This window comes from Schistocerca serialis, chromosome 1 (genome assembly GCF_023864345.2).
Source record: "Schistocerca serialis cubense isolate TAMUIC-IGC-003099 chromosome 1, iqSchSeri2.2, whole genome shotgun sequence".
NCBI classification, from domain to species: Eukaryota; Metazoa; Arthropoda; class Insecta; order Orthoptera; family Acrididae; genus Schistocerca; species Schistocerca serialis.
Genome location: NC_064638.1, coordinates 491122359 through 491149572, shown reverse-complemented (window position 1 = coordinate 491149572; position 27214 = coordinate 491122359). Strand labels below are relative to the sequence as shown.

The window sequence follows — 27214 nt, the reverse complement described above, 5'->3', positions numbered from 1 at the left end:
GTGAGACGATCCAGCTCCCGTTTGACCTGATCACGAAGGGCCATAGGAATGGGCCGAGCCCGAAAAAACTTAGGCCGAGCAGTGGGTTTGAGCGTGATATGAGCTTCAAAGTCGTTTGCACGGCCTAACCCAGGAGAAAAAAGGGACGAAAATGTCGTCGACAAGGAATCCAATTGAGCATAAGGAATAGCTTCAGAGACGATATTGACAGAGTCATCCATGGAGAACACAAAAATGCGAAAGGCATCAAAACCAAAAAGATTCTCCGCGTTACTATGGTCGACCACAAAAATGGGAACAGTGCGAACGACAGATTTGTAAGATACCTCAGCATCAAATTGTCCCAACAGAGAAATCTTCTGTTTACTGTAAGTCCGTAATTGCCTAGTGACAGGTGACAGGATTGGAGAACCCAACTGAAGATATGTCTGAGAATTGATGATAGAGGCAGCAGAACCAGTATCCACTTGCATGCGAACATCTCGACCAAGTATTTGGACAGTGAGGAATTACTTCCCTGAAAGGGAAGAAGTACAATTGACAGACAACACAGAATCAGAATCAGCATCATGTTCATGAACATCATGTATGCGGTCGGATTTGCAAACGGATGACACATGACCCTTTTTTTTGCATTTGTGACACACAGCCCAACGTTGTGGACAATCTTCGGTGAATGCTTCTAAAAACACCGTGGACATGAAGGAAGTTGCCGTGTGTTTTGCTGCAGTTTCTTAGAGGTTTGTTTACGGTTAGGCCAAGGCTGCGCTTGGGAGCGTACTACAGCCACGTTGACCGGCGGGGACACGCCACACACTTCGTCACCATCACACTGAGGTTATATTTCCCCGACATCGCCCCATGCCTTTATTTGCTCTCCAGCGGCGCGAGAAATTTCAAAAGACTGTGCGATGTATAGGACTTCATCTAGACTCGGATTTGCCAACTGAAGGGCACGTTGCCTAACTTCTTTGTCGGGCGCCAATCGGATAAGAGCATCCCGTATCATGGAATTGGCGTAGGATTCTTTGTGAACTTCAGTAACAAATTGACACTTTCTACTGAAGCCGTGAAGTTCAGCAGCCCAAGCGCGATAGGATTGATTCGGTCGTTTTTGACAACGATAAAAGGCAACACGAGAGGTTACCACATGCGTTTGCTTTTGAAAATAGACAGACAGAAGGGAGCACATTTCAGCAAAGGACAAAGACGCAGGATCTTTCAAAGGAGCCAACTGCGACAACAACCAATACATTTGAGGTGAAATCCATGAAAGGAACAGAGACTTACATGTTTGTTCATCCGCGACATGAAATGGCAAGAAGTGCTGTCGAAGACGTTTTTCGTAATCAGACCAGTCTTCCGCCGTCTCGTCGTAAGGAGGAAAAGGAGGTAGAGACAACGACGAGAGACGCCCTGCATTTGATGCCACGACGAAATCACGAATTGCATTTGTGGGAAGTGTTTGCTGTTCTATGAGACCTTGCAATAGTTGCTCTAAAGTAGCCATTGAAACATGTAGGTCAACTATGGAAAAGAAAAATCACTACCTCGTCGCCAATTGCTATAACTTCAAGTTGAACAAATATATTTCAAGGAAGACGCAATACATGAAAGTCACAGATCAAGTAAACAGAGTAAGATGAGCGTACACTTTAACAGTCAAATCATAACTGAGTCCAAGTCTAGCGGCTGCTGGCTGGCTAGCCGCTTAGGTGCCGCTGCTGCTGCATGGCTGGCAGACAGCGCCGCATGTAAAGGACGCGCACAACTGCGCGGCGGCACTTTGGAAGATCGGTGAGTCACAACATATACAAGACAGGTTTGTAGTCTATCCTAGGTGCTATTCAATCTCTGCATAGAAGAAACAGTAAAGAAAACTAAAGAAAAATTTATAAAACAACTGCAGTTCAAGGGGAGGAAATAAAAACTTTTAAGATTTGCCAATGACACAGTAATTATGTCAGGAAAAGGCTTGAAAAATCAATTGAACTTTATGGATAGCATCTTGGAAAAATGTTGTATGATGAACGTTAACAAAAATGTAAACAGAGCAATGGAATGCAGTCAAATTCAACAGATTATTATGAGATAATTGTTTTAGGAAATGATATACCAAAAGCAGCAGAAGAGTTTTGTTATTTGGTGAGCAAAATAATCAATGAAGGCAGAAGTAAATATGATATAAAATGAAGACTGGGATTAATATGAAAATCTTTTTTGAAAAAAAGAAGTATGTCAACACCTAACATATATTTAAGTGTTAGGAAGTCTTACTGAAAGTATTTGTGTGGAGTGTAGCCCTATATGGAAGTAAAATATGAACAATAAACAGCAGGGACAAGGACAGAATAAGAGATTTTGAAACGTACTGCTACAGAGGAATGCTAAAAATTAGATGGGTTGATCAAATAAATAATGAAGAGATACTGAAATTAACTGACGCAAGAAGAGCTTTACTGGACAACTTGATTAAAAAATGAATAGATAACATCCTAAAACATCATTAAATACTTATCTGTTATCTGCTCCACATGTCAATGCCATGAAATCTTCCTGTTGGCACAAATGTAACTGTTCTAATTGGCGGTGGCTAAACTACAGAAGCCACAGAAATGGACCCCGGAAGAGGAAAATAGACCTGACATGTGAGTCTGTCTGTAGGGGAGCAGAGATTCTTGAACACCACACAGAGTCAGGCATGGAGGGAAGCATCAAATGCGACCAGCATGAATCACTGAACCACTAACACGCAGATCCATGTCATGATGTGTTATGAAGACCTGATCCAAGCTGGTCAAAAACAGGTCTGGCCTATCGTTGATGGCAAGTAAACACTTGGGTCAGCGGTTCTGTTCATGCAACACTTCGTACATGCTGTCTGTGAGAACTTGCTGCACTACTCTGCAGCAAGACCCACGCCCTATCAGCTGCATTCATATCGATGTCCACTGGTAGGGAAACTAAAGTGGGCAGCTTGAGTTTGATTCCTGTAGTGGCGAATATTTTAAACAAAGGCACTCCTACAAATGAGTATTTCCGTGCAAAGTAAAACACATAAAAATGAAAAAAAAATAATAATTTACCATATAGCGGAGATGCTGAGTCACAGATAGGCACAACAAAAAGACTCACAACTGTTACATTCCATCATGGATTTTTAATTGTTTGAAAAGCAGTAATTTGCAATTTTTTTAAAATTTAATTGATCTTTATAAAAAATCGATAATTAATGATTTATATTTGCAGTAAAAATGGACTTTTGTTAGCAATATGTAATCCATTCTAATATTCTAAATGCCAAAGTAACTATGTGTGTTATGTTTTCACAACTTGGTCGCTGAACTGATTTCGATGAATTTTGGTATGCAGACAGCTTGAACCCTAAGGATGTACTTAGGTTACTTAAGAAAGTGCATAGAACAAGATATATACTGATATTAAGAGTGTCATGTGAATTAGGGAAAAAACATTTACTTTTTGAAAAAGCTATTTACTCTTTGACTTTTATTGATTGGTATGTTCTATGCAATAGAGTTAATGCAATGAACACAATGCTTAGACAATCACCGACATGTTATATCTATGTGTTGCTACCAATATCATAAAATGTGAAAATAACTGTGTCTGTTACGTTTTCACAAGTAAACCGCTGAATCCATTTCGATGAAATCTAATATGGAGCTAGCTTGAACCCTGAGAAAGAGCATCAGATACTTTAGAAAGTAAAAAAACAAAAAAGACAAAGGAAAGAGACTTGACCCCTATGAGGGTGAAGTAGGGAATGGAAGAACTTTCTTTTTTTACATCAGTGAACATAAACCATGTTAAAAAAATTATTAAATTTGTTGCATAATGTAACGTTGTATACATATAGCTACTTCAATCACATGATGTGTACATGCACGCTCCTACGTGTGCTCCGTCATCATGCATTGGGGATAGATTTGGGGAGGGGGCTGAGCAAAGGTTACTTGAACAGTCATACACTTGAGGGTAGCTGAAATTATTGCTTGTACAATAGCTTACTTACTCACCATCACTCATCATAACAAAACTGATATATGAGTGCAGCTGTGAGTAATACAAGGGTAAGACAATTATTATCTTCGATTTAGTTACATTTTTGTTTATTTTGGTAGTACTGCCATTTTTACATTGATGATGCATGCTTTGTTTATTTGTTGTTATATCATTGCAATTTTCAAGCTGCTAGGTTAGTTTCATTATCGCTGCCAAGCTGTTAATCACGGCAGCTCCGATGTCTATTTGCACCAAAGAGGAAGAACATTCAGTGATCCGTTTTTTGTGGTCAGAAGGCGTATCAGGGGCCAAAATTTAAAACATTATTTCCCACATTTTACATTTTCCTGTATTTTACACCATTTTTCTAAAGTCCCTTGAAAAGTGTAAAAGTGGGGTTTCACTGTATTTAATAAATATTATGCATAACCAAATGTTATTAAGTCTAAAAATAAAATTCAGATATTACTACAGGATGGTCAAGCTCGAACAGATGGATACTGGTGAACTGTCAGACTTATTGAGCTAAGGGATACTAGGACAACTGGGATACTAGAACAACTGGAGAATGGCAAGCGAAATCAAGTAATGGAAAGTCCAGAGTGGAATAATAGCAATAGGGAAAGGACAGATTGCTACTCACTACATACAGGAGCCACTGAGCTGCAGACATGCATGATTACCTCCACCTTAAGGAGGCTACACCATTACCTCAACCACATCAAATCTACCAACCATCAACAATACCTCCACTTTGACAGCAATAACCCATTCTGCATCCAGAAGTCACTTCCATACAGCCTAGCCACAAACACTCACCACATCTGTAGGGATATGCAGTCCTTCTCCAAATTGGTCAAGGGTCTCACTGAGGCCTTCGCAGACCGTACTTATCCTCTCAACCTTGTCCAGGAACAGATCTCCTGTGTCTTGTGTCCCCAGTCATCTACCATCCCCAAAATAACCACTGTCCAGTGGGTTGAAGCAGTGAAGGGAATAGTCAGTTGGAGAATGGGAACTAGTGACTCAGAACTATCCAGGACTGGAGCAACTGAACCACATTCTCAACCAGGGTATCAACCACCTCTCCTCATGCCCTGAAATAAGAATTATCTGCCCCCCATTATACTCCCCAGACCCTCCCACAGTGCTATTCTGATACCTACTGATACCTACCCCCCCCCCCTCCCAAAACACTATATTCTTGCTGATTGCTTCACAGCCAGTGTTTGCCATCTGGATTTTTCTCATCAACACTGGCTTTCCTTAAATGAGCTGGTGTGAACCCTCCTTACAATATATACTTCATTCCTGTAGCTCACCTTCTGATATCCTGACCTGGCAATTTTGGAGGCCCACCGGAGGGCCTGGAAAATGATAAAGGCTATTACATGGCCGTACTACATCTACAAGCACTGACCTCACCGATGGAGAGCTGGCTGTAAAGGCATGCCCCTCTGGCAAGTCTATCAGTGCTTGCAGCTGCCTTTTAAAGCTAGCAGCACAGCAATTCTCTCCTCAGTCATGATTTCACTGTGCTCTTGTATTGATCTCACTACACATCATTATTTTGGTTTCTGGATTCACAGCATCTTAAGTTTTTGGCTCTCGCTTTCCTTGTTGGACTTGTTATACATGCCATCTCTGTTGTCCTTCTTCTAGTTGTTATCTTCCTGTTATTTTGGTGACATGTTGCTGATGGCTGTTCCAGTCACTGCACCCTTGGACTCAACCTTCACTAGTTCCTGTCCTCCACCTGCCTATCCCCTTCCCTGATTCAACTCTAGTACTGCACACACCTTCACTTCTGTCAACATATCTACATAATCCTTTCCTCTTCCCTACTTCTCCCCCTCATTTTTCCTTTCCCCATCCTCTTCTCCCCCAGCACAGCCTCTAGGTACTGCACCTAACAGCCCTATCCGGTTCACACAATGTACCTGCACACTCCCACAGACAGCCCTAGCATCTTCCTCCATTCCTAAACTGCTATTCTTCCTCCTTCCCACCCCATGCATCTTTCTTACCTCCACTATCCACCCCTGCTAGAGTGCTGTTCACGATAGAGACAGTTGCAGTTGGGTCTTAGTGCCCAAAGACGACAGTGTCCCGTGTATGAGTTCTCCTTGTGTGAATTTTCTGTTTCTGAAGAAAGAATTTGAAAGCTGAAATACTTCTAGCATTTTTTTTTATTTTTTATTTATTTATTTATTTTTTTTTTTTTTGTGCCTGTCTATGACTCAATGTCACCTCTATGATGTGAGTGGCAATCTACCCTTTCTATATTGATGGAAATACGAATGGGAAGATTATCAAATAAAAAGAAGAGGAAAACACAAAAGGAGGTGGAGTTAAAGTATTTTAATGAAGCTTTCTATATTGATGGAAATACGAATGGGAAGATTATCAAATAAAAAGAAGAGGAAAACACAAAAGGAGGTGGAGTTAAAGTATTTTAATGAAGAACAAAAACTGAGAACAAACAACAAACTGCAGAGGGAACAGAACAAACTGCAAACTTGATGCAAGAAAGGTTATTTTGGTTTTACAGACTAACCTCAAGATTAACCAAAACAACTTTACATGAAAGATCATGGACAAAAAAAAAAAAATAAACGAAAAAAAAAAAACCTACCATATTCAACAGTTGAGTAAAGTTGAGGATGATGATCAAAGGTCAGCTTGTGACATACAGGATGTCTGCACCAAAATGCACTATTTTTGAGGCAGTTTAAAAATAGTAAATCTTTCTTTGTTTCAGATCTGACTTGTTTGCTGAATGCAGAGGGTCTTGAAGTTGCTGCCTGATTTTTGTCACTGTTTGGCACATTTTCATTGTTTTATTGTTGTCAATCAAAGTGAAAATGGTGCCAATTCAGAAAAAGGGGGAAACTTTACTTTGGTATGCAGAGCATAAATCCATTGTTACAGTGCAGAGATGTTTTGCTGTGTTCACAAGAAAGTATGATCAGACACCAGCATTCCAACAAAGTTCATGAAAATCAAGTTGTCAGGCTTCACAGGAATTTCAGATGCCTTATCCAACTATCCTTACAGTCCTCAAAAAGTGGTTGCATCTGTATTCAAACAGGGTGTAGATTCTGCAGACAATGAAGCCCCGATGACAAGCAATGGTGATACGGATTTGTAAGTGAAATGCTTAACCAAATCAACTAGAAAGGTGCTTTCTTGTCAAGTGTAGTGTTTTTCAATGAGGCCACATTCCATGTCTCTGGGTCTGTGAATAAGCATAGCGTTCACATCTGGGGGTTATAGAACCCAAACAGTATTACAGAAAATGTGCAAATGAACATCTCATGTGGCTTCAGGTGCAACAAGATAATTGGACTGTTCTTCTTTGTTGAGGACACTATCACAGGAATGATGTTCCTACACATGATGAAGGTGATTACTTTTCCCCGAACCTTTGGCTTCAACAAGGTGGTGCTCCACCTCAGTGGTTGTTCGATCTTTGGAAAATTCTGAATTGAACACTTCCAGGAAGTTGGACTGGATGTGGTGGACCCACAAATTGGCTTCCACATTCGACTGATATCACACCATTGGATTTGTCTTTCTGGGGCTACTTGAAGGACAGGGTGTTCGCCACTGCACTGTGGGACCTTCAAGATCTCTAAACACAGATTGTGGAAGTCATTGGTTCTATACTTGCATAGATATTGCAGTAGACTTGGATGGAAACTGAATATTCATTGCTCCACAAGGGTTCAAGTGGAAGTGTTTTGATTTGACATAATTTATTCTGAAAACTTAACTTGACACACATCTTATTTTGAGAGGAAATAAATGTATTTCATTTAATTTTGCGTTGGAAGCAAATTGAAAATAGGATATTTCAGAGTAAACATCCTACATAAAGTCTTTCTTGGTATTTACACATATCTTGTGTGCTGGTACGAAGTTTATTCTCACCCCTATGTACTTGGTATTCCACATAAAACCAATAAAATGAATTAACTGAAATAGAACATGTATTAGTAACATTAAAAAGAAACATGTAGTTATCTGTTTATAAGAGACACTGGAAGTGATGACCATAGGCACTCAGGCATCGCCGACTTCGTGTGATGATGTTACCAGCAGCACACTGTAATTCTGCAGGAGTTCATTAATTTCTCTAGTAATATTCTGTTTAAGATGGTTTATTGTGAGAGGATTGTCAACATACACTTTGCTTTTTAGTGTGTCCCATAAATAAAATCACACAATGTTAAGTCCAACAACATTGGGGGCCAGAGCCCACTACTGACACTTCTGTCTTCAAGGAGCATGTTGGTGATGTGGGCCGTACTTTGGTTGGATACGTGAGTGGCTCCTCCATCTTATTGGTGTTCTGCATACAGCTTCTCTGCATCTTTCAACCGTGATTAGAAAGAGACAAAGATCTCTAGATATCAGGCACTGTTTAAGGTTTAACTGAAAAATATGGGGACAACGATGCGCAAGCCAGACAATGCACTCTACGCAGAATTTTATATTGGTTGTCCTGTGACCAATGTCTGTAATTCTAGGAGTTAACAAAACCTTGCAAATGAAACCAGGTCTCATCTGATACAAAGTAAAGCACAGGGTCCAAGTAATCATTAACTGATGTTAATAGCCAGATCAATACTAAACTCTTTTTTCCTGGTCCTCAAATTTCAACTCTTGCACCACTCTCACATGATATGCTTTTAATTTTATATCTTTTAGCAAATGATGACACGATGTACAACATATCACCAACCAGCTGCAACAACCTCCTTACCAACTTACGGGGACTTTTTGTAATGTCCATGCAAATTCTGTCTATCATTTCACGGGTCTTCACTGTTGTTCGCCTTTACCTCTGCACATTCTAAACAGATCCTACAGCCCTCCATTTCTTGTACAGACACTGAATAGTGCTGGTTGTGGGGAGTTTCCTACCAGGATATTACACTTGAAACATTTCTTTACATTCCTTGATGGAGCCTGTCATTATGTAACACTCCACAACATCACTCCACTGTTTTAATGCAAACTGTCCCATTTCTGTAACAGTTCAACAATACGAGCTTCTCACAACAAATGATGCACAAACACATAGTTTTTGATAAAATTCAGGGTAGCCAACTTTCGAGACAGTGTTAGGACTTCACAAGCCATTTGACTTGAGATGATTAACTGATATGTGATTACCAGTTTTATGTAGGACAGACACCCCTGTTCTTCTGGGCAAAAATGTATTCCAAACCTTGTACTCCCCACTTAACTTTTAGTTTCTCTGTAAATGATTTGTATTCAAGCTACAAGTTAAGAATGAAACTGTTTTACTCTTGGCTAAGTACACACTTTTTTAACAATTTGTGCCAACTTAAAACTATATGCCAGACCAGGAATGAAAGCCAAATAAATCACACACAGTGCTCTTCCAACTGATTCAAGCAAAGTACTCTTAGCATATTGATGCACAACTCCTGTCAATTTCTTTCATATTCAACACACCGTGTACTCCATCAATCAATTTTCAGTTAGAATCTTGAGTCAAAGTCGAACGCTCCACTAAGTCACTTTTGCCAAGAGCACTCACTAGGCAGCCCCACAGGACAATCTCTGTGCAGTTTCAAAGGAACAGAGAAGAAATAATTACAAATAGAGTTGGGTTTATGAAGAATTATGTATGGAATTTCCTGACAACTAGTAAGCAGCCTTCTGCTGTTTGCCCAGTCTTTGGGAAGGTCTCCAGCCTAATTGCAATAAATTAGATGACAAATTGGACACAAACTGGCCAAAAGAGTAAAAAATCAGGAGAATAATGGCATTCTCCAGGTTTCTAATATAGTATGTACTGCCAAGGATCGTCTGAAGATGGAGACAATTTTCTGACTTAATGTGCAATTCAAACAGGAGCAGGCTTAAATGTGACATGACAGAAGCAGCAAATTAAAAAAAAAAAAAAAGTGTACATTTCAACCTCATAAGAAGACAGATATTCATCACTATTTTATGAGTTCTGTCCCAATACTTTCCACATTACACATTGCTCACAAAACAGAGTAAATTTTTTTTCTGGGAACCTTTCCTCATAAATTTTGTTGCATGTAGTATATGAAAAAATGCTGCAATTACGACACAAGAGCCTCGTATAGCTCAAGTTTCCTGATGCACATATCAGCTGAATGACATATTACTTTATTGGAAACTTGAATACACTGTATTAATATATCACAATAATGTTTCTTTAATAGTTTGTCATGAACCAGTTTTCAGCTTTTCAGGCCTTTGTCAGGAAACTTAGTGCTATTTACATAAATTAATAAGGATATAAATATTATTATGGAAAATTAATAGTGTGTGTTCATGTTTCTAATATGTTTATGTTCCTTCAAGAACTGACAGAATATTCCAGAAACATATTACTTTGTTTATACAGTGCTGACAAAACTCAAAAAAGTACTGTAACTTACTTTGCTGGATTCCATGCAAGAGCCCAGATTGGAGTTTGTGCACCTCCTGGCCTTTCAATCCTCCCTTTCTCTTCGCCATTCTGAAAATGTTAACAGTTGTCAGCAATGTTCTTTATTCACAAACAAGTATCAAAGACAAAAAGATCAATTAAATTTAAAAAAAAACAGATGAAAGAGTATTATGAAATTAGATGTGATGATTACTAATGGTCTCACTTGCTGGACATCAACTAAGATCTACTCTGTGTCACTCACAGGTTTCTGTGGAGTAGATCCTATGATTCAGGGGCTTTCACCAAACTTTTTACACAGTATGTTGTGAACATGACCTGTTTTGCTTCAACCTTGAGTCTGATATGAGAATTCTTCATCTCGTATAAAACTGATCCAGTTACAGCATCACACAATGAACGGGATTACACAAGTTTTCTTTGCAACATCTGGATAGTCTCAATATATGCTGCAGGGTATTACAGCCAACGCAATTAAGGCATAAAACATACATTATACTGCCACTTAAGAGGCACAATTTTCTACAAAGTTGAGGATTATAATCCTAAGTCAGTCTACTAAGTTCTTACAGTAGGGTTTCATGAGAACAATGTTGCCTTTCTTCCAGAGACTCCCATTTAACTTCCCTAAGCATCTGTTTCATATTTTTCAAACAATGGAAACTCCAGGTAGGAATATCAACAGTGTAGGAAAAGACAAACTGTTTACTGACCGTAAAAATAACATGCTATGTTGCAGACAGGCACAATAAAAAGGCACTTACAAATAAGCTTTTGGCCTCGATGGAAAATAAGAACACACACCATTCGTTCACACAAGCAAGCACACGTCTTGCACACATGACTGCCAACTCTGGCAGCTCAGGCCTGAATGCAACTAACACCTGAGTTGGAAGTAGCAATCTGGAGGGAGCGAGAAAGAGGAAGGTCAAAGGATAGCAATGTATAGGTGGGGAAAGAAAGAAGCGCTGTCTGGTAGAGAGTGCAGGACTAGAATGCCAAAAGGTGCAGTTCAGGAGGTTGTGGGACAGGAAGGTGGGGAAAACACAGCAAAAAACGAGAGGAGCAGGGACAGGTGGGTAAGTGCGTTGACAGAGGGTGGCAAGAATGGGAAGGAGGCGATAGGACAGAGGGGGTGGGAACTGTTGGGGACATTATGTTACCGTAGGTTGAGGCTGGGATACTTACGAAAGCGGAGAATGTGTTGTAAGGATAACACCCATCTGCATTGTTCAGAAAAGCTGTTGATAGAGGGGAGGATCCAGATGGCTCAGGTAGAGAACAGCCATTGAAATCAAGTATGTTATGTTCAGACATACTAGCAGATAAATAGCTGATTTAAAGTGGAAGTTTTTATACAAAGCTAGATTACTTCTAGCAAGATTACTTCTGTTGGTACACATTTAAGACGTAAAGATTGTATGAAAGATAAGGAATTTCTCTAATTTGCTCTTTCCTCTGTTTATGGTATTCAGCCTTAATTCTTACAAATGTCTTTAACCCAATGGTTAGCATGGAACAGGGTAGGGAAACAGAAGACAGAAAAAGTTTGTACTTGCCTTCAGGTAGTACAACTGCCTACACTGCCAACAGTAACACAAAAACAGAACACAGTACTCTTTGTTTCTCAGAACTGGGGCCATTTTAGACAAGGATTTCAGTGACTTCCCCCTCCCTCTCTGCCAAGAAGAACCGTACTGCTGTGAGCTATGCTGCATACAGTGTGACATGACAACAAGCTTCACTGCTGGCATGCTGTGAGTCGCCAGTTCAGACCCAGCCACTGACAATTATTTGTAATTTCTGAAACGTTCTCATATATTTGCACTGTATATTCTGGAATACTCGATATTTGTATAAATAGCAGCACTGTCCATACAGGAGTTCAGTTCTGTTCTGGCTACATGTCGGTGTCAGTAATAAATGTGCTTTCAGTGCTTAGCGTTGCACTGCATTGACAACCCTGTATTCGGATTTGAGGTTGATGTGGTTTTGATGTGACATGTCAAAAGTTAGGATAGTTTTGATGTAATTCAGAGAATTTCTATTGGCAGTTCTGGCAGTTGTGTTTCCAGAATGTAAGTCCTTCTGCCTCTCTATGATTCAGCAATTTTCAGAACTGAATTCTTCTTTTGTTCATATGTGGTAAGTGTTATTCACCCCTGTAACCTATTCCAATTCAAGTGTTTTCACTTCCACACCATAACTCTGTTTAGTGAGCAGTGTCTCTTCCCTCTACCATTATTTGTCTGTTTATGGGTTGTTTTTCTTTGTTCAGTAACCTCTTCCTTTTTATGAGTTTCCATTGACTGTTGCCTAACGCTCTTCTGATAATTTATACCAATATCTTTCTTCCTGTATTAAAAATATCTTTTTCTTGTTTGGTGACCATTTTGTCTTGTCTGGCAATATTTTTTCCCTTGACTGGATTTTTTCCCTCTTTATTTGTATGATGACCTTTTTCTTCAGTGATGATCTCCTTCTTCAGCTGACAACCTTCCTCATTGTTTGAAAATATTATTCTTTGTTTTGCCAACTGATATTATTTATTTATAAATATTTCTATCAAAAATAGAGGGAGTCATGTTTCTTAAAAGTCACTGGCCGATCTTGTTGTCTCTTTGGAAATTCAACGACTTACTGAATTGAATTTTTTCTTTTTTTCACTATTGTCTTTGTAAGTTTATTTTAGGTGTCTATGACACTATTATTCACTTGCACCAAGTTAAAACTGTGTGCCAAATAAAGGAACTCAAACATGAACACATGCATTTCACAGGTAGTGATTCCCTGTTTGAGCCGCTTGAATCCTTCTCACTGTCAGACTCAAAATTGCAACATACATTTACTTTTTGTCTATTCTGACAACAGCAAAAGAATTTCACCCTCAACCTGATGCTGTGAGGTAGCCAGACTCTCTGCTGCATCTATTCTCCTGAGTTTGCCAGTTCCACAGTACTGTGGGAGAGCCTCATTAGAGTGTGGAAGGCAACCAGAGAAGCCAGTGAGTAGATAAGGCTTTGAGTTGCCCATGAAGCCTACTAAGGTGCTACTTGGAAGAGCAATTCTTGCAGAAGGCTGTCCATATTTAAGTCATGGTCAATATACTATTTTTAACATATCACAATATGAATGAAACAGTTTATATTTCTTGTATTTTCAGAATACAAGAATCCATATTTAGTGTGCATATTATTCCAAAACCAAAAGCTATGAAACATTTTTCTTAGTTTTTGAAGAATTTTAGTCAACTCTGTATAATTTACTTGCACAACATACATATCAGTCAGCTCTCAACAAGAAAAGGTATTTTAGAGAACACAAAGCAATGAGACTAAGATAATGATACAGGATGGAGAGGAAGACTAAAGGAAGAGGTATGGCAGGGAAATGACAAGAGAGGAAGAATGAATAAGAAAGACACCAGGGAGAGAAGAAATGAGGGCACGGAAGGGAGGGGGGGGTCGGGTGGAGTTCATAAAACGTTTAGAAAATGTGAAGGAGGAGGAAGGGGAGTGTGAAGAAGGTCCAGGGTGAGTTAGGGAATGGGAGAACAAATACAAAATTCACAGCTGTAGCTCACCTTATTTCGAATTGAAACACAACCATTATTAAGACCAAGTGCGAGGTACTGTCCATCATTAGTCCAGCCACAAGCATTTATGCGGTAGCCTGATTTATACTTCTGTACTGCTTTTTGTTCTGCTGACCAAAATGCAAAGTCACTTATGGCACAGCTTGCAAGATGATGAGAGACTGGATTGTATGCTAGGCACTGAATAGCATCATTATGACTGAAACCAAATACCAGAAATTCACATTGTGTAATAAGTCTCAAAATCAAACTTAAATTGTATTCCTTTTGTTATTGTTACTACTGTTTTGCTGCCATTTAATTTTTTAATCTTGCCATAGAGATTACCAGAGTGAATCACCCCTAGCTGTTACTATAACATGAAAATTAATAAAGCTAAAACAAAAATTGTAGTTATGAGTAGATAATAAAATTCTGCTTAATATTCACTTAACAATGAGTGAGTAGAAACTGTCGAATCCATTGCCTACTAGGGAGTAAAATTACATTGGATGGAAGTTCAAAGAAGAATATTGCAAACTGAATCAACCACACAAAGGCTGCTTGTACTAACAGAAGAAACCTCTTCACATTTAGCTGCACATACAAACATCTCAGGATAGTCCTCATTAATAAGTTTAATTGGAATGTGCTGCTGTTCGAAAATGAAACATGGACATTTTGAGATGCAAGAAAACACAAAATAATAGCCTTGGAGAAGTGGCGCTACCACAGAATGCCAAAGATTTCCTGAGTAGACAAGGTGTCAAACGAAGAGGTGCTCCACAGAGTGAAGGAAGAGAAGTCAAGTCTTTACAAGCTTATCCAACACAGAACGGACACATGGACCAGCCCTGCTGAGACATGATGGTTCATTAAAATTATCACTGAAGGGAGAGTCAAGGGGAAGAACACAAGAGGAAGACTGATACTGGAATACACCAACAAGGTCATGGAGGATACCAGCTGCACAAACTACACTGCTCTCAAGAGGATGGCTGAAGACAGAAAAATTCGACAAACTGCTGCTAACTGAACTGACGCTTGAAGACCCCCCCCCAATCTTCACGCCAGCAGCTGCCGTTATCTGGCAAAGGAGAACAGTCTTCAAGATGACAATCCACAGTTCATGCAATCTTTCCAGAAGAAGACAGTCCTTGCTGTGTTTCTGTAATGTCTGTGTTTAAGCAAGCATATGTCTCAGGCAAATGTTGTTAAGACATACACAGTCTAATAGAGCAGCAAAGCTAAAAGCCGTATACTCACTTATAATACTGTTGTTATGTGAATATAACATACTCATTGCAATATCATGCACTGATTTGTTCTATGAGCATTTGCTATGTGATTATTCAGTAAACATAGATTCAGAAATATCTACCACAAAAATAAATAAAAGTAAAGAAATATATGACACTAAATTTATGACAATATTAATCAAAACAAAATTAAAGAATTAATCAGTATGATATTAATTAAGGCTGCTAATATTGTACAAGAACTAGCAGGTAACTTACGTATATTTCAATACCCCTTCAAGTTTTGATGTCCAGATTATAACAGTTTTATCAGCACTCCCTGATGCAAAACGTTTCCCATCTTTAGCATAGCAAACACAGTAAACATTTTCTTTGTGACCTGAAAAAAGCAACGATAAATTACCACTATCCAAAATGATATTAAATAAAATATAAATACAGATGACTGCAACCAGTTACTTATGAAATACATGTTTATTTTTCTAAACTAGATTTCACCATTTTCAGTCTCATCTTCAGATGGGCTTGTAGAAATTACATATTTATTTTTATTGTGAGATGCTGGGTTCTAGCTTCAGGCAGTATTATTGTTAACATTCACTGGGTAATTTCCATTTTCATTGCCTACTGGCCATGTAATTAATCAATATTCTATGTAAACTCTGTCACCATAAATCTGGCAGCATCCGAGGAGGAGGAGAGGAGGAGAGGAGGAGAAGGAGGGGGGAAGGGGGAGGGGGAGGAGGAGGAGGAGAGATTAGTGTTTAACATCCCGTCGACAATGAGGTTGTTACAGGTGGAGTGCAAGCCCAGATTACGGAAGAATGAGGAAGAAAATCAGCTGTGCTCTTTCAAAGGAACCACCCTGGAATTTGCCTGAAGGAACTTAGGGAAATCACGGACAATCTAAATTAGGATGGCCAGATGCAGGTTTGAACCATTGTCCTTCCGAATGCAATCCATATGCTATCCACTGCGCCACCTGTGCTGTACTAGTCATGTATACTACAAAGGTCTTGTCCTCATCTAGTAGATGAAATGAGGACACAAATTGATCACTTGAGCATAGGTCACCTTTCACTGTATACAAGAATGTACCTGTGGCAGCACAAGATGTAAACAGTTTAGAAAGACCCTTCTCTTATGTTTTGGCCTGTACTGGAAAGGCATGTGTTTTCTGATAGTACTGACCTCTAAATGGCTATACCTATGGGACAAACACAATTAGAGCAGTGGACAAGCAACAAGTGATTACAACTGGAAAGAGACTGTTCAAAGGACATCATTACACAAAGTTCACTCAATGAATACTAACAAATAAACTGGAAAAGAGCAAACAAAGGCCAGTATGACTCATCGACATCAAAAGGTGCATTATCACCATGTACAGTAAGTTTAAATTGGGCATTCTCCAGGGAACAGGTTTGCATAGTGAAGCATTATGGTCTGTGTTAGGCACACTGTAAAGATACAAGATGGAACCAGTGGATACAAGATGGTTCTGCACAAAGATACGCATGTAAGCTTGATGGGCAAACTATTAGTCACTCCCTTAAAAGAGAGCACATTAGTCATTTTGGTGTTCTATAGATCACATACATCTGGTACCAGGTGGTCATGTGACCATCCATTGTTGTCACAAGTAACAAGAAGAAAGTAGTGTGTATGTGCAAGTCAGATGGTTGGAACCAGGGCAGTAATGTGGGTTTACCTGGAGACGTGGCAGAATGGCACACAGAAGATATAATGTGTGTCGTGCTCATGACCACACCATGAATGAAGTTACCTGATTAGTTGGTGTATCAACGCACACTGTCCAACATTATTACAAAGGCAACTGTCACAAAAAGTCCTAAACAGGGATCAGAGACAACGGTCAGTGACAATCAGTTTCAAACTCGACATGAATTTGCTGCTATTAGTGAGTGCAGACCCATCTCAAGCAGTTTCCAAGTGAACATGGCAAAGGTAACATCGTGCAATGAACATTTGAAGTTGGCTACCTCACAAAAGACCAATGCTCACAGTGGTAAATAAAGCTGCACATCTTCAATGGAGTAAAAAACACAGGAAATTGATGTAGCTGACTGGAGCCGAGGACAGTGACTTTCAGGTTGAATCCATTTCTGTGATTTTTGGAGGTGTTCTTATACTACGAATGGGATCAATTTATTCAGAATACAGAATACTATGAACGTTTACCACGATGTTTATTTCAGCATTCTCAGTGATCAGTTGTCGCCCTTATTTCTACATATTCATGGAAGTACTCTGTGGACACTTGAGTCTCTATTAACACAGCTTAACATGTGTGGTGGTTTAATATTATTTATGCAAAAGATGATAATAACCCTATTCAATAGTCTGGGAATTCTGACATTGCCCTCACAGTATATATTTTCTTTAATGTCATTTGTTGTTAGCAATATTAGATTATTCCCAAGAGTTAGCAGCTTTCACTCAGTTAATACTAGGCAGAAATCAAATCTGCATGTGGAATGCACTTCCTTGACTCTTGTGTAGAAAGGAGTGCAGTATTCTGGTGCATCCATTTTCAATAAGCTACCGCAAGAACTCAAAAATCTTAGCAGTAGCCCAAACACTTTTAAGTTGAAATTGAAGAGTTTCCTCATGGCTCACTCCTTCTGTTCTGTCGAGGAGCTCCTGGAAGAGCTGAAAAATTAAGCAAATTCCAGTGTTACATTGTTGATTTTCTTTATTTAAACTTACGATTTGTTGCCTGAATATGTTTCTTATATTTCATTTTATCTGTTTCTACTGTCATGTTATAATTTCATGTATTGACTCGTTCCATGACCATGGAGACTTCTCCTTAATTTGGTCCCAAGGAACAGTAAATAAATAAAATAAATGAAAATACTGGCCACATGGTCAAAGCTGTAGTAGTGCATTTCATGAATAAATAGATTTTAAAGTCAAAAGTGACTGTGAAGTCTTTTAAAAAATATCACATGACTGTGGACCACAGCCACAAAAAGTTGATCAGTTAAGAACTTGTTTGTCATGGTACTCCCTCTGGCAACCACTGATGCTTTGTGGTCTACCATACAAACTGTGTAAAGAAAAAAACTCCAGGATGGATATAAGTTGTCTTTCATTACACATCACAATGCTTAGAGCCTCAGATTGAAGCACATGAGGGCCTCACACTATATTAAATTCTCAAAGTTAGAAATCATGCACAGTCCTGAAATCCTAATAATTTGTATATTGTCATGTATCTAATCTGTGCAACCACTTATGGTAATGAGAGCATTGTCCTCTCACAAAATTTGGGTAACAAGGTTTGATTCAGCACATTAGTTAAATATATTTTATAAAAAGATTAATATATCATTACATCACTGACTGGTTAGAGGTAATCAACTACTACTTTGCATGTGTGTGTGTGTGTGTGTGTGGGTGTGTGTGTGTATGTGTGTGTCCATAATATACAATTATACAGAAAATACCTTTCAGAGGCTGTATCAGAGAACCATCACTAGTATCATACACAAGAACTCTCTGGCCAGCAGCAACAACCAATTGTGATCCATCTGGATTGAAGCAGAGGTCATATATACTACAGACAAAAAGAAAAAAAAATAACAAGTATCAGCAAAATTAAACAAACAGAATTTGCAGAAACAACAACAGTAATAATAATAATAATAATAATAATAAACACAGCTAATCGAAATATCCATACCCAATACAACAAATATACAGAAGAAAACAGGAGAAAAAATTGAAAAATACATCCAACAGGCTGAGGAAGTCAAGTAAATGTGGCATCAAGATAAAGTTGACATTGTACCAATTCTACTATCAACTACAGGAGTCATACCACACAATATCCACCAGTACATCAACGCAATACAGCTAAATCCAAACATATATATACAACTACAGAAATCTTTAATTATTGATGCATGTTCAATTACACGAAAGTTCTTAAATGCAATGTAACATATACTACACAGTTAAAAGGAAGTCACGCTTGATCAAGGTCGGCGTCACTTTCCATTTTTAACCAGACATAACGTCTGAGAAAGGAAAGATAATAATAATAATATGGTACAGTGTACACAAAGGTGAGAACACACATGTAAATGTAAAATGATGAAACAGTATAAAATGAGTGGGTTACTATCAGTACTTTGTGCAGTAAATAATTTTTCATTTCTCATACATTCATTGTCTAATGATCAACAACTGATTGCCTTAAATAGACCAAGCACTGTCACTGGGTAACTATGTGATCTGTGGAAAGCCAGCCTCAGTTCTCAATCTTCTTACTTGTTTTTGTTTTAAGATTTTAGATCTGATTTTTTACCAGGGAAGACATACTATTGATTCATGTGATAAATAAAGTTACACCTAAAACACTGTCTTGAGTAATATTCTTCTCCAAAGCAAACCATTCTGAAGACATTACACCTACTCGCTACCAAAAGTAGTGTGGAGTCAAGAAGGACTGTTCTAAGAGAGGCACAGGTGTTCATGTAATTTCCAGTCCTGCAACGGATATAGATTGTTGTGCCTTCAAGTTCTGTTCTCAGCTTTTCCTGGATTAAAGAAAACTCCAATCAAGTAATGCTTGCTTAGGGAAGGCTATTATATAAGACCTCCCCAGTATGATCCGGTTTCTAAGTACATACTTGTCATGATAACTCTTGAATCCACACTGGAAGCAGCTGTTGATCTCCGTATACTGATTCCTCTTGAAACCACACTGGAAGCAACTGATGAGCTTTCTGAGTTCAAGAGTCCACAGTGGCACTGCCATTTAGTCAAGATGTGACTTGTTGACTCCTTACCATTTAAGAAGTAAGGTCTCTGTTAGCCTTTAATATGAACATTACAATGGCCTCCCATTAAAAGTGTGAGTATATTCCATATCATTAAAATTTACTGAAGTACGAAGATGGTTTTCTCCCCTGCTGTACTTAAATTTTGCAACAAACGATACTACACACTGCCCCACGCTGTTGATGTATTATTAAACTCTGATAGCACATTCTTCAATTCCCACATGAAAAAGGAATTGCTATACTTTCAGCATTATTACATTTAAAATTTAGATGTCATCACTCCACGGCTTTTCACTGATATTAAAGCTCCAGCTCTTACAGGTCATATAGGTTGATAGTACATGAATGCTGTACCTCCAGTTACATTACATTAACATTTGTTCCATAGGTCATGAATATGACATTTTGTAATGATATGGAGCATTTCATTTTAACATAAGTTTTCTTTACACAATATAATTAATTTTTTAATTAATGAATTAATTAATTTTATACTTACTACTTTCTATCTTAAATTTATCTACTGAGTAGAAGGAGCTGTCATTCAGAAATTCTTTTAATTTGTTTTTAAATGTTGGTTGTGTTGTGACTCGCCGATCTTTCAAAGCGCCGCTGCGCAGTTACGCGTGTCCTCTACATGCGGCGCTGTCTGCCAGCCATGCAGCAGCAGCGCCACCTAAGCGGCCAGCCACCCAGCGGCCGCTAGACTTGAACTCAGTTATGATTTGACTGTTAAAGTGTACACACGTCTTACTCTGTTTACTTGATCTATCACTTTCATGTATTGCGTCTTCCTTGAAAGATATCTGTCCAACTTGAAGTTATAACAATTGGCGACGAGGTAGTGAATTTTCTTTTCCATCATTGACCCACATGTTTCCATGGCTACTTTAGAGCAACTATTGCAAGGTCTCATAGAACAGCAAACGCTTCTCACAAATTCAATTCGTGATTTCGCCGTGGCACCAAATGCGGGGCGTCTCTCATCGTTGTCTCTACCTACTTTTCCTCCTTACGACGAGACAGCGGAAGACTGGTCTGATTATGAAAAACGTCTTCGACAGCACTTCTTGCCATTTCACGTCGTGGACGAACAAACATGTAAGTCTCTGTTCCTTTCATGGATTTCACCTCAAATGTATCGGTTGTTGTCGCAATTGGCTCCTTTAAAAGATCCTGCGTCTTTGTCCTTTGCTGAAATGTGCTCACTGCTGTCCGTCTATTTTCAAAAGCAAACACATGTGGTAGCCTCTCATGTTGCCTTTCATCGTTGTCAAAAACAACCGAATCAATCCTATCGCACTTGGGTTGCTGAACTTCACGGCCTCAGTAGAAAGTGTCAGTTTGTAACTGAAGTTCACAAAGAATCCTACGCTGATTCCATGGTACGGGATGCTATTATCTGATCGGCGCCCGACAAAGAAGTTAGGCAACGTGCCCTTCAGTTGGCAAATCTGACTTTAGATGAAGTCCTATCCATCGCTCAGTCTTTTGAAATTTCTCGCGCCGCTGGAGCGCAAATAGAGGCATGGGGCAACGTCGGGGAAATACAACATCTGTGCGATGTTGACGAAGCATGTGGCATGTCCCCGCCAGCCGAGGTGGCCGCAGTACGCTCCCAAGTGCAGCCTTGGCCTAACCGTAAACAAACCTCTAAGAAACTGCAGCAAAACACACAGCAACTTCCTTCATGTCCACGGTGTTTTTAGAAGCATTCACCGAAGATTGTCCACAACGTTGGGCTGTGTGTCACAAATGCAAAAAAAAAGGGTCAAGTGTCATCCGTTTGCAAATCCGACCGTGTACATGATGTTCATGAAAATGACACTGATTCTGATTCTGTGTTGTCTGTCAATTGTACTTCTTCCCTTTCAGGGAAGTTATTCCTCACTGTCCAAATACTTGGTTGACATGTTCGCATGCAGGTGGATACTGGTTCTGCTACCACTATCATCAATTCTCAGATGTATCTTCAGTTGGGTTCTCCAATCCTGTCACCTGTCACTAGGCAATTATGGACTTACAATAAACAGAAGATTTCCCTCTTGGGACAATTTGATGCTGAGGTATCTTACAAATCTGTCGTTCGCACTGTTCCCATTTTTGTGGTCGACCATAGTAACGCGGAGAATCTTTTTGGTTTCGATGCCTTTCCCGTTTTTGGGTTCTCCATAGATGACTCTGTCAATATTGTCTCTGATGCTATTCCTTATGCTTAATTGGATTCCTCGTCGATGACATTTTCGTCCCTTTTTTCTCCTGGGATAGGCCGTGCAAACGACTTTGAAGCTCATATCACGCTCAGACCTACTGCTCGGCCTAAGTTTTTTCGGGCTCGGCCCATTCCTGTGGCCCTTTGTGATCAGGTCAAACGGGAGCTGGATCGTCTAACTGCTTCAGGGGTCTTGCTTCCTGTCACTTCCAGTGAGTGGTCCTCTCCTGTTGTTGTCGTTGCTAAGCCAAATGGTGATATTCGTCTCTGTGGCAATTTCATAGCCACTGTAAATGCTCAATGCCTTATCGACACTTACCCTATGCCTCGACCTGAAGAATTGTTTACTAAACTTGCTGGAGGCCAGTATTTTTCTAAACTTGACCTGTCAGAAGCTTATCATCAACTTCCTCTCGACGCTGCTTCCCACAGTTTCTGGTCCTTAACACGCCTTTCGGCCTCTATCAATACCAATGATTGCCATTCGGGGTTGCCAGCACCCCTGCTCTCTTTCAGCTATTCTTGGAACAATTATTGCTCTCTGCCCCTTGGTGTATAAATTACCAGGACGACATTGTTGTCACTGGCTCCACCACTGACGAACATCTTCAAAATCTCTGCACACTTTTTCACGTCTTACAGACTGCCAGTCTTAAGTGTAATCTTCAGAAATCAAAATTTTTTCAGGCATCTATCACGTACTTGGGGTTTCAACTCTCTCGGGATGGTATTTGTCCACTTCAGCAAACTGTCGCTGCGATCGATGCCCTTCCTCGCCCTACATCTGTTAAGGAACTGCAGGCCTTCTTGGGGAAAATAGCATACTATCACAAGTTTTTACCGTCTGCTGCTTGAGTGGCTCAGCCGTTGCATCGCCTGTTGCATAAAAACTGGTCCGCATCATGCGATGTGGCTTTTCAGGAATTGAAGACTATGCTGAAACAGGCCCCGTGCCTGCCTACTTATCGACCTGGCCAACATCTTGTTCTTGTCACAGACGCCTCTCAATATGGGGTCGGTTCAGTCCTTGCGCACTGTTTTTCTAACGGCTCTGAACAACCCATTGCTTATGACTCCAAAATGCTCACGGATGCCCAACAAAAGTATTCTCAAATTGAAAAAGAAGCTTTGGCCATTATTTATGCTCTTCATAAGTTTGGTGTTTTTCTCTATGGATCCAAATTTCATCTTGTTACAGATCACAAACCACTTGTTTCCTTGTTTCATCCATCAACGTCACTTCCCCGACAAGGCTGCACACCGCCTCCAGTGTTGGGCTCTTTACTTGTCTCGTTTCAATTATGAGATTCATTTCCCGCCGACGGCTCAACATGCGAATGCTGATGCACTGTCTCGCATTCCCATGGGTCCTGATCTGGCATTCGATAGGGACGAACTTTTGTGTTTCCACCTGGATGTTGCCGAGCAGAGAGTTGTGGAAGGGTTCCCCTACACCGGGGACTGGCTGGCAGCTGCTACGGGTTCTGACCCTACCCTCTCCCGGGATTTACGCTGTAATCAGAAGGGTTGGCCAGATCGTCTGTCTGCCAAGACTTCTTATCCATTGCGGAACTACTACGCTTTGCGTTACCGCCTCACGGCTAGGGATGGTGTTATCCTCCTTTCCATCGAAAATGCTTTGCCGCGTGTTGTGGTACCTGCATCTTTGCGTGCTTCGGTCTTGCACCTCCTTCACCAATGGCACTGGTGTGTCTCTCGCACAAAATCTCTGGCACGCCGTCATGTGTAGTGGCCCGGCATTGACTCTGAAATCGCACACATGATCGCTGCCTGCGGCCCTTGTGCGTCACAAGCCGCCGCCCCGAAGTCATCTTTGTCACCGTGGCCTTCGCCTGAGAAGCCCTGGGAGCGTATTCATGCTGACTTCGCGGGACCTTTTTTAGGTACTTATTGGCTTCTCGTTATTGACGCCTACTCTAACTTTCCTTTCATTGTCCGTTGCACGTCGCCTACCACCGCGGCAACCACCAATGCTCTAGCTCGCATTATCTCTTTGGAAGGCCTTCCCTCTACTCTTGTCACTGACAATGGTCCGCAATTGCCTCTTCCAATTTTGCGGATTTTTGTGCCCGTCACAGTGTCATGCATGTCATGGCCCCTCCGTTCCATCCACAGTCAAATGGTGAGGCTGAACGACTGGTCCGCACATTTAAGGCTCAGATGAGGAAACTTCTGACTACTTCTGCTGATGATGTGCTTCTCCAGTTTCTGGATTCTTACCTTTCACCGCCGACGACCTTGTATGAGTACGGGGATATGGCAGGCAGCCAAAATGGAGTCCTGGCCACATCTTACGACACCGTGGCCAACGCCTGTATGAAATCCAGACGGACACGGGTGTTGCAGTGCGTCATTCTTACCAGCTTCGGCCTCGTGTGCTGGCAACGCCTGTTCCGGATGCCGCTACACCACCTTCAGCTCTACCTGACGCTCAGGGTACTGGAATCTCTCATTACTCACAACGCAGTCCTCTCACCATCATACCGGTGCCAGCACAAGAACTGACGCCACCAGGAGACGTGCCCATGCAGGAACCAAATGACCATCATCTGTCGGAGCAACTCTACTCACCTCCTTCTCCTACGGACGTGGACACATCACCCATGTCTCCTGTTATAACAACCGGACTTGCCGCAACAGGCAGATTGGTGCACGGGGCCCCAGCAGATTCGACTCCCACGTCTCCTGTCATCTCGACCCGTTATCATCGGGGACACTTCCGTCCGTACGGGAAGCCTCCTCCTCGAGACTTTACGGCCAGTCTAACTACACCTATGGATGTTAGCAATTTACAGGCCACCTCCATCAAGACCTGTGCAAAACATTCAAAGGGGGGAAAAGTGTTGTGACTCGCCGATCTTTCAAAGTGCCGCCGCGCAGTTACGCATGTCCTCTACATGTGGCACTGTCTGCCTGCCATGCAGCAGCAGCGCCACCTAAGCGACCAGCCAGCCAGCGGCCGCTAGACTTGGACTCAGTTATGATTTGACTGTTAAAGTGTACACTCATCTTACTCTGTTTACTTGATCTGTGACTTTCATGTATTGCGTCTTCCTTGAAATATATTTGTTCAATTTTAAGTTATAACAGGTTGGTTATCTGTCTGACTTTTAATGCTATTTGGTAAATGACCAATGATTTTTGTGGCAGCATAACTCACCCCCTTCTGTGCCAAAGTCAGATTTAACCTAGAATAATGAAGATCATCCTTTCTTCTAGCGTTGTAGCTATGCACGTCGCTATTGTTTCTGGACTGGGATGGATTATTACTGACAAATTTCATAAATGAATATATGTGTTGCAAAGGTACTGTGAATTCCCCAAGTTCCTTAAATAAATGTCAAGGTGATCTTGGGTGGGCTCCAGCTATTATTCTGATTACACAATTTTGTTCAATGAATATATTTCTCTCAATGATGACTTATTCCAAAATATGATGTTATATGAAAGCAGTGAATGAAAATAGGCATAGTAGGCTAATTTACTGATATGCTTGTTGTGTCGGTAGCTGGGCCGACACCGTGAAGTTGAGATGGCTGAAAAGGCAAGCTAGACTAACGCAGACGGGCGTGAAGTACTGGAACAGGATACGTAATTAATGTTAGGAAGAAAAGTACGGAGCAGGTTTAATACTTAACTTTACTCAATCTTTGTGGTACATCGATCTTGACGATACACAGGAGACTTTAAGTACAATCACTGTATGGCTAATGGCGCCTTGCTAGTTCGTAGCCATTAACTTAGCTGATGGCTATTCTGTCTCTCGGCTAATGAGAGAGAAAGGCTTCGTACTTCTGGTCGGTAGCTAGGTTCTCGTACAACTGGGGCGAGTGCTCTCTCGTATCACGAGACCTGCCTTGGTGGTGGCGCTAGGTCTGCGATTACACAGTGGCGACACGCGGGTCCGACATGTACTAAATGGACCGCGGCCGATTTAAGCTACCACCTAGCAAGTGTGGTGTCTGGCGGTGACACCACAATGCTTATCACCAAAATTTGCTATAACCACAACAGCACAAGTAGTTGAACCTAACCGTTTCAGCAGATCATCAATGTGGTCCTTCCAATTCTATTTCTCCTCAATGGACACATCCAGAAATTTTGAATATTCTGCCTTAGCAACAGGCTTCTGTTCAAAGTCTACATTATCAACAGTGTTATGCCATTTACTGTACAGAGTTGTATATACTGTGTTTTCTCAAAATTTAGTGAGAGTCCATTTGTAGAGAACCACTTAATAATTTTCTGAAAGACATTATTTACAATTTCCTCAGCTGATACTTTTTTGTTGGGTGTGATTATTTATTTCATCAGCAAAAAGAACTAGCTTTACATCTTCAAGAATATAGAATGGCAAATCATTAATATATATTAGAACCCTGTGGGGCACCATTCTTGATCCCTCCTTAGTTAGAGGATTGTTGCAGACTAACTGTACTGTAAATTTCAGCCTTCTGCATTCTTCCTGTTAAATATGAATTAAACTATTTGTGCACTGTCCCATGGCTTGTGAGAGAACACAGAATATTGCAATGGATGATGTTCGGTTATTCAAAACATTTAATATATGATCAGTAAAAGAATTTCTGTTAAAAAGCCTTTCTGAAAACCAGACATTTTGTTAGTACATCATTTTGACAAATATGTAATGCTACTCTTGAATACATTACTTTTTCAAGAACTTTGGATAAAACTGGCAGAAGTAAGATTGGGCAGTAGTTGTCAGCATCAGACCTATCCCCTTTTTTATGCAATGGTTTAACAATACCACATTTCAGTCTATCTGTAAAAATGTCCTGTTTCAGTGAGCTCTTACGTATGTGGCTGAGAATCCTACTTATCAGTTGGAAA

At 40.3% G+C, this 27214-nt stretch overlaps 1 protein-coding gene across 2 annotated transcripts in view; it reads right to left on the bottom strand.

The window, feature by feature from the left end:
- The window catches only part of LOC126473890 (intraflagellar transport protein 122 homolog), a 228456-nt gene that overhangs the window by 192432 nt on the left and 8810 nt on the right, over nt 1-27214 (bottom strand). For both annotated transcript variants that reach the window (XM_050101240.1, XM_050101231.1), the window contains exons 2-5: nt 18790-18899; nt 15575-15695; nt 14067-14277; nt 10473-10552 (exon numbers count right to left, since the gene is read on the bottom strand). In XM_050101240.1, coding sequence (XP_049957197.1) covers nt 10473-10552; nt 14067-14277; nt 15575-15695; nt 18790-18899 — 522 coding nt within the window. The remainder of the gene's footprint in view (nt 1-10472; nt 10553-14066; nt 14278-15574; nt 15696-18789; nt 18900-27214) is intronic.